Genomic DNA, 9,160 nt, shown 5'->3' with positions numbered 1-9,160 from the left:
GTATTTTATATGAATATTTCAAAAAGAGGCATTTATGTGATTTTTTTTTTAAATATTTTTTGTGATAGTAAGACTATAGTCTTGCTTGTTTTTGATGACATTTTGACATACTCAGATAAAATACTCTTTTAAGTTTTAAGCGCAAATGATTCACTTGGCAGCATGTTTTGGGCCATAAACTTTTCTTTTGAGGCATTTCTGGTACGTTTTATTTTTTAGCATCATGTACCTTCTCTGTCACCATCAAGTCTGTCATGGGACCACCTTAAAATGTACTTTTAATATATAATAGAACAAGGAAAAGGGTCAACACTTACTCTAATAATGACTTCCTGTTTTAATATAATGAACCATATGCATTGTGAACTATGCAAAACCCAAGTACATTTATATCAGTATATCAAAAAGTGATAAACAAATTAGAAATTAAAACAAAAATGACACATTTTTTGATGTTTGTGTTTTTTTCCCACAAAATAAACCTTTTATCAAATGTATTACCTTTTATTTTGTCTTTTTTTTACATTACAAAACATATTAAAAATGCACATGGTCTAGATTAGGCACAGGAACCCGCTTCACTAATAAACCTCATTTTTTTAGTCTAGCCATACTTCAAAAATAAAATATTAATGTTTTCTTTTTCCTCCTCCTCCTGATCCTCCTCTGCGTTTCCTCTTTGATCAAAAGTGTAACAGTCTGACAGAGTCCTTAGCCCCAGTCTGCAGCCTACAGTCACTCTACTGTTGGTCTTGTGTAAAAGAAATCAATAAATCAAACATTAGAACTAAAGAGAACCCTATTAAAGAGCTATGTGGAAGAACAAGCGCCGCCTCCTTCTTCTGTATGTAACAAATGACTGGTCTGCAGCAACACCTCTGGGTTTATATCTGTACTCACTGTACCGCCCTTTAACTCACCTATAATTACTCTGAAACCCATTTGATCTCGCCTCTATTTCCGTAGCTCTATGGATTCACTATGGTACTGTTGGAAATTACCGATATTCCAGGATTTTGTTTTTCATCCATCTGCTCTCCTGAACACACCAGATACTCTATCCGTCACTCTTCTTCTTGTTCTTCTTCCTCACTCTATCCGTCACTCTTCTTCTTGTTCTTCCTCCTCACTTCTTCCTCACGTCATCACCTCTACCAGCTCCCTCCCTGTACCTGACCCTGACAATTCAAAGGAGCTGCCAACGCTCTGATAATGGCGTGTGGTCACATTTGAATACAGCAGCTCCGGCCTGCACGCGGCCATTGTGTCTCCATTAAAGGCCGATTTCACGGCCAACAGAACCACCACAAAGGAGGCAGCAGGTCCGAGAAGTTTGAAAGGACTCGTGGAGAATAAAAGCAGAACGAGAAAAGATGAAGGAGGAGGAGGAGGAGGAGGAGAAAAAGAAAATGATTAAAGTGTGTGTGTGTTTTTGTTAGCATAAACTCAGAGCCATTGAATGGAATTCATGTCCAATTTGTTACTAAACAGTTCCGTACGTTAACCACGCTGAACTTAGCGTTCAAAATGTAAAGTTTGTTTTCTGTTTTTGTCATATAGCTGAAATAAAAACCATCACTATGTTAATATTATTATCAAATAATGAATACAAATTTAGGATATATTTGTTTGCAAATAATACATTTAAAATGGCACCGTGTTATGGTTTATGTTACCAAAATGTACTATAAAACGCAAAGAAATAAAGTACATGAATTAATAGAGAAATTAATCTGAAAAACATTTGAATGATTTGTAATAATCACAATAGTTTATATGTATTTGTGTATTATAGAAACATACATACATATATTTATATATATTTATTTTAGATGTTTACATATTCCTATATACACATATTTGTCATTGGTTTATGTCATTGGAAATATGCATTTCCATATTTTGAAATATTAATTATCTGTGTCTAAATGTTCTGTATTTGAATACATATTCATATATTTAAAACGTATACAAAATATTACATATATTCATACATGTGAAACCTAAATACACATCAGTAGAGAAATAGTTAATAGATATGATATATATTTTACTATATATTTTAATACTTTTTTTAATTGTTAGTAAATTCCAATTTAAATATTTCATAATACACACAATATATGAAATATCAAAAAATGTCTTAACAATATTAAGGAAACAATAACATTTCCAATATTATATATAAAATGTCAAACGTTTCAAATTAATGCATTAAAATAATAATGTGTCTTTAATGCATTTGAACAAAGATTACTCACTAAAATATTATATACTTAATGTGTATAATATCATTAAACATGTGACTTAAATTACATTATAAGTAGAATAGAATAAGATGTTTATCACCTACAAAACCTTTTATTGTAACTGTAGTAAATAATATCATGTCAGTAATTCTACAGTAAACACAGAAAACGAAGTAATGTCATCAAATAAAGGAAAACATTGAAACAGTTATTGTAAAATTTAAAAAAATAACATAATACAATTCAGAGAAATTTTAGGTAATTTTCTTTTATCGACTATTTAAAATTGTATTAAAAAACATATAAAAACTATACATAGATTATTATATATCATACATACAATTTTCTTTTATCGACTATTTAAAATTATATTAAAAAACATATACATAGATTATAAATAGATTTATATATCTAAAAAAGTAAATCACTAGAAATGTATGATGTTGCGTCCTTTAAGGCTCTGATTCCAGAAATGTTATGTTTACTTTTATATATAGGTTTAAACTCATGTTAACATTACACACACAGATTAAAAAAAAAAACCCTTCAAGTTTCACTTCTTTTAAATACATTACTAAATCTTTAATCTCAAATATTTACCGGGAAACATGAGGCTCCAGGAGGAGAACGAGGAGCAGGAGCAGGAGGAGGAGCAGCAGCAGGAAGAGTTTACAGCAGTCGGACAGACAGATGGACCTCCATTCAAAAAGTGCTGGGTCATTTGGAGAGAGAGGGAGAGAGAGAGGAGTCAGTGGGGCAGATGCTGCTGCTCTGCTGAGGCAAAGCGGAGCAGTGTTTGTCACTGACGCTGTCTGTGGATTAGCATGTGGTCTGCAGCACAAAGCTGCAGATCAATAACTGCTGCTGCCGCTGCTGCTGTATACACAGCAGATGGTCTGAGAGAGAGAGAGAGAGAGAGAGGGTGCCATCAGACCTGTTTTTGACAGGTCTGAATTTTGACAATTTCTGAACCAACCTTACTTCTCCTTTTAAACATGAACTCCTTTAAAAATGTATGTCTTAACATTAACAAAGACTGTTACAGACAATGCATTAATATTCCAATATTTGTCATTTAAAGCACCGTAAGTCGCAACTTTGTTCCACACTCTTTGAACCCTGCGGCTTAAACACTGATGCAGCTAATTTATGGATTTTTACGGGCTAACGAAGTTCATACCGCTGGATACCAGTGCCTTTTCTGGTAGGCTACTGTGTGTTATACTAGTAGCGTATGTGTGTCTGTGAATAGCTGTGTGTGTACGTGGGACGCACGCAAGAGAAAGAACGTTAGCGAAAGTTGAGAGTAGTTTGAACCCTGTCTCGTTGACGCGTCAGTTGGTTATACAGGAGCTGTTAAAACTTTGTTTATGTTCTGTTGTGGTGTTGTGTCCCTGTTTCTGTTTACCTTTGCTGCGGACAAGCACAACGTGGAGCAATGAACCGGAGCTAATGTTAGCTTGCCTCCTGGAGCAGATCACTACGTCTCCCCTGTTCATTCCAACTACCGGTCCGGGCGCCGAATCAGGAAAGAGCTAACGTGTGACCAGCCACGTTACAGGAACTGTTCGGGAAAAAGCATTTATTTTATTAAAATTGATAAAAAAAAAATCTTTCTGTGTAAATATCCTATGTTATAACGTGGACACCCGTGGCTTATAGAGAAGTGCGGCCAATATATGTACAATTATCTTTTTCTTTTTAAATTGAATGGGTGTGGCCTATATTCAGGTGCGCTCAATAGTCCGGAAATTACGGTACGCTTCCTCCATTCACCTGTAGTTTTACCTCGATTTTATTTCGCTTATTTACATTTCTACCTCACTTTTATATATTGGTAAATACAGTATGTTGTGCCTTTATTGTGTGCTACATACTCCTACGGTATAGTACATGCTATATAACATACTTGCTGTACTATTGACCCACAGCTCACCACACACAAGCGAACGGTCAGTGTTTTTGTGCAGAAGTATTTCTGTTCTGACTGCTGCTCAGGGTTCATTAGCAGCAGCAGTTACTGTCCAAGTTTTTTAAATTTTTTTTAAATATTTGAACCAAAAAAAAATATATATATAATAATATATATAATAGATCTAATTATTCAAAAACGTTTTTATTAATGTTAAAATGGCTTTACTGTGTTATTTAAAATTTAGACTCCTCAGCATTATATTATTCATTTTAGCTGTACATCTGGTATGAGACAACCCCTAAAAAGTTAGTACTTAATAGAAAATGCAAGCAACTTCACACATTTTACAAATGACCGTGTAAATATGTCGTTTACAGGCGTGAGAAAATACACCCACCACTATCACACCTGATTTTACATCGTGCAGATTCACCCTGAACACTGTGTCATGACACAGTACAGAGTTTAGCTTCAGGCTAATCATTAGCTGACTCACTGCTGTCTGCAAACAAACCACAATCTGGTCCCAACCTACAAGTTCTTCGTCATCCTCAGGACTCAGGTCTGTGTACAGTGAGGCTCAGCGGGTTCTGATGCACTTTGTCTCCCATACCAAAGTCCATAGAGAAAAGTAAAGATTTTCAGTAGTTTTTGTATTATTTTATATTTATTTATTCCTGGCCTGAAACTTCACTGAAATGTATTTTAAATAAATTCAATCAAAAAAAAAAAAAAAAAAAAAAAAAAGAATCTCTCTTGCTGTGCTCTAGCTCCACGGCCCCTGGTGAGGACACGCCCCCTTTTTTGGGAACCACATTTCCAGTTTCTGGGGCTTTCAACAGAAACTGTTATTTTCAGTTGTTTTAATTAAAATCATGGAGTTTTTTTTTTCTTAACAGAAATCCAATATAATTACATTCAGTTACAATTCATTTATGTTAGATTAAAATTGTTATTGATTAATTCTTTTGCTGCTGCCTCAGTGTGTGCGTGTGTGTGTACAGTATGTGTGTGTTGGGGGGGGGTCTGTGTGTTTATTGATTCATCTCCTGTCTGTCAGTCTCTCAGCTTCTACGGCAGCTGTTGACAGTTGACCTCTTGTAGACCTTATGGCCTTGATTTTAGCTTGGTGCAAAGGTCCATGGGAGATGAAGTTGTTAGTAGGATTTTATTCATTTTGAGTTATAGACAATAAACAGGGCCTGGTTATTTTTAAACTGTTTGAAGTAGTTCTTTTTTCTAGATTTGGGTCATTTACTGTTGGAAAAGTCAACGTTTTTTTTACACTGTCACATTGACTCCAAACTCTTACCTCTGTCTCCTCCTCCTCTTCCTCTTCCTCCTCCTTCTCCCTCGGCAGATGCTCCTTTACAGCCCCTCACCCCTCATCTCCTCCTCACTCCTGCCATAAAGTGCTGCTGTCCATCCTGTCTGCTCTTAGACTCTTCCATCTCAGTCTTTGATGGTCTTCCATTACAACTCCTCTTCCTCTTCACTCCCTTCGTCTTTTCTGGTGTTGTCATCATCATTGTCACAAAACCAAAAGTAGAACCTGTGGCTGAGAGAAGGAGTGGAGAAAAATACTATGGTTTTAAAAATATTAGTAATGGAAAACATTTTTATTTAACATATACATAACATACAGCAACAACACACACACACACACAGATTTTCACAGTGCATTTTTAAAAGGCTTCAAACTAATTCATTTAAATTTGGAAATTAACACAAATGACTTTTATTTCTATATTAAGTCTTTACACTGACGAACAAGAACATTGTCACAAGTAGAAGGATGGACGGATAGATGGATGAATGGATGGATGGTCTGAAGGCCTAATCGATGGGTGAATAAATAGAAAGACAAATGAATGGATGGCTGGATGGTTGGACGGATGAATGGATGGATGGATGGATGGAAAATTAATGATGGATAGGAGGGATAGATGGATGGACGGATGGTTGGATTGATAGAAAGACAAATGGATGCATGGATGGATGGATGGAGGGATGGATGATGGATGAAAAATGGATGGATGATAGATGGATGAATGGATTGATAGAAAGACAAATGATGGATGGAAGGATGGATGGATGGATGGAGGGATGGATGATGGATGAAAAATGGATGGATGATAGATGGATGAATGGATTGATAGAAAGACAAATGATGGATGGAAGGAGGGATGGATGGATGGAAGGATGGATGGATGGACAGGTCATTCCTCTCTGGCCGCTGCTCTCCTCTCCTTAATTACAACAGTTTTTAAACAAAGCAACATCTGCTTGGCTCCCCATCCTGCTCCTCCTCCGCTTCTGTCTTCTCTGCCTCCTCCACCTCTATGTGGAACAAGCAGCGACAGCAGTGACAACACCCTACTGTCAAGGATGTGACTAGTGTCAAGCCTCGAACCTGAGGTTCTCCCATCAAATAAACAACAAATACATACATACAAAAACAGTAAATGAACAAGTCAAAATAAGAAAAAAAAAAAAAAAATGCTAAAAGAAAATTAATGAACAAGTCAAAATAAGAAAAAAAATTAATAATGCTAAAAGAAAATGAGTTCTGTTTATTAATATTTGCTGACGGGGTTATGTTTTTATTGTTTTAGAAAGCACCCCCTGGTGGCTTGGAAAAAGTCTTAGATGCTACAATGTTTCAATCTAAAAAACAAAACATGGAATCTGCTGTTCAACTGACGGTACAGGAACATAGACAACTACGGCGGGGACCATTCTACTGTTATTGTGAGGAAGAGGAGGAGAAGGAGGAAGATCATTCTTCACTTTAGGAAAAATCTCTGCCATTGTCAGAAAGCTCATAAACATGGACCGTCTGTCTTTGTTTGTGTGTGTTTGTAATTAGGAGTAATTAAATCTAAAATAAGTGACTCCTCGTTTTGTGCCGTTGTCTCTGAGTCTTGTTATTTTACGATGATGGATCAGTGAGTGAAAGGGAGACAGGGCCAGTGCTGCAGACAGAGTTATTTAGCAGCCATTTGTCCTTGGAAGTGTAATGAATTGTAAAGTGAACAGGCTACAGGCCGTAATGCTTTTTTCACTGCAGCTCTCACCATCATCACTCCAGCCCCGGAGACTGTCGACAGCGACCCGACGTCCTGATGTCCCGCTCAAACCCATCATTCAGTCTGCTGCAGCCGACGCATGCATGTGTGCTGCACACAACACAGACGGCGGTCCACTCTGAACTCCCAGTCTGACTCCATCTGTACTGTAGTACTGCCTACACACGATGAAATAAAAAAAAATAAAAAAATAAAATAAAAGCCAAAATGTATTTCCTTCCTTCTCCTCCATGTCAGTCTTCTGCGATGTTTCCATCAGGGAAATATATATATATATGTGTGTGTATATACTGTATATATATATATACATACATACATACATACATAAATACATATTCATATACATACATACAGTATATGTATGCATAAATATACAAACATGAAGTACCAGTGCCCTGAATAAACAGCAGGACCCAAGTAGGGGCTGTGTCCAAATGACCTCCCTCGCCCCCCCACCCAATAAGGAAAGCGATATTACTGTAGTCAGGTAAGAAGGATCTGACCTCGTCAAGTCGTTATCAGGGGAAGTCTATAGCATCTTAAGAACTCGGTTCCTTCTCTATCTCCCCCATCACAGAGCTTGTATCATCAGGAAGCTGACGTTTGTTTGAGATGTTTGTGTCAGCCTGTAAACCAATCACTCTGTTAAACCAGTTCACTTATTGAAGATCACAGGACAAGAGTTGTTGATCCCTTTTATAGTACATTTAAATATTATTGTGTCATTGAATTTGGCCATTTAACCTCCGTTACTAAGATTCACCCTCAGTGAATTTTATTGACGATTTCAGCTAAAATGTTGATTTTTATTTCCCAGTGGAATTTGGTTGGGATTAGTGCAGCTAAAATGTTGATTTTTATTTCCCAATTTGGTTGGGATTAGTATTACTTTTTACGTGGATATTTTTAGTCTATAATTAATGCCGTTTTTTAAATTGACCAATATCATCAGATTTTTGTGTTGGATTTCATTGTTAATTGTTCTATTTTATGAATATCTTGAACAAATGGTTGATTGCATTGTTTTGCGGTGCCTTATTATTGTGAAAACGTATAATTTCATTTTATGTTGTTATTTTATTTTTTTTGTATATTTGAATTGAGTTGTTTTATAAATTTTATTCATTTATATTTTCTCATTTTAAAGTCACCTAAACTTCCACCGACTTAACAGAAACGTTTAAACTCTTCACCTCTGCTTCCATCCGTCTCCCGATTGGCTAAGACCCAGGCAGCCCTTATGTGATTGGTTAATATGACTGTCAGTTACATACGGCGCTCCTCCTACTCCTACTCCTCCTCCCGCAGCAGGGTTGGTTGAGGTCCGCTGGAGGGGACCGTGGACAGCTCCGCTCTGAGGAGCAGAGCAACGCAGGAGGAGGAGAGGGCTGGAGCTGGATATGGGGGAGCCACCGCACAGGCCCGCAACATCCACGTAAAAAAAAAAGAAAAAGGGAAAAAAGAGAAAATTTGGTTTTGTTTTTAATTCTTATTTGACTTTTTTTTAATGTGCGCACGGCGGGGGAGGAGACGCAAAGATAACCGGGGGGCTGCTGGAGAAGGACGGGGACACATCGGTGGGAGAGAGCGGGGACAGAGGGACTCGGACACTGACCCATCCCGGAGGAGAAGAAAGGAGAGAGAATTCCGCTTCAGCTGATGGACTGAAGGACAGATGAATGAAGACTGCCTACACTAACGCCTATCGATGCCTGGCCAAGGACCTGGACGCTTACGCCATGAACACGGACATGACAATGGACGGCATCGGCAGGCCACACCCCGGGGGGGGGGGGGGGGGCGCGCCGCGAGCCGTGTCCGCCTCGGGAGCGCTCCAGCCCGGCCTCGTTCGGCGAGACGTGTCGGTGTTTCCCCCGGTTCTCTCCGTTTTTGCACTAAGTCCACAG

The 9,160-nt window shown here is 37.7% G+C and overlaps 2 protein-coding genes and 1 long non-coding RNA gene across 3 annotated transcripts in view; 1 reads left to right on the top strand and 2 right to left on the bottom strand.

Moving 5' to 3' along the window:
- LOC103389085 (ephrin-A5-like) overlaps positions 1 to 9,160 on the bottom strand; it is a 1,154,841-nt gene that overhangs the window by 678,854 nt on the left and 466,827 nt on the right. The gene's annotated exons all lie outside the window — the stretch shown is intronic.
- On the bottom strand, positions 2,640 to 7,464 carry LOC112488102 (uncharacterized). Its single transcript, XR_003051842.1, has 4 exons — positions 7,242 to 7,464; positions 5,477 to 5,722; positions 3,658 to 3,813; positions 2,640 to 2,961 (listed from the first exon to the last, which is right to left on the bottom strand). It is a non-coding gene; the product is annotated as an uncharacterized LOC112488102 (long non-coding RNA).
- onecut2 (one cut homeobox 2) overlaps positions 8,483 to 9,160 on the top strand; it is a 27,488-nt gene continuing 26,810 nt past the window's right edge. The window contains exon 1 of the mRNA XM_025062768.1: positions 8,483 to 9,160. This exon is cut by the window's right edge and continues 979 nt beyond it. Coding sequence (XP_024918536.1) covers positions 8,933 to 9,160 — 228 coding nt within the window. The 5' untranslated portion in view covers positions 8,483 to 8,932.

This window comes from Cynoglossus semilaevis, chromosome 14, assembly GCF_000523025.1.
Source record: "Cynoglossus semilaevis isolate Cse_v1.0 chromosome 14, Cse_v1.0, whole genome shotgun sequence".
In the NCBI taxonomy this organism is placed as follows: domain Eukaryota; kingdom Metazoa; phylum Chordata; class Actinopteri; order Pleuronectiformes; family Cynoglossidae; genus Cynoglossus; species Cynoglossus semilaevis.
This window is presented reverse-complemented; position numbering and strand designations above follow the sequence as displayed.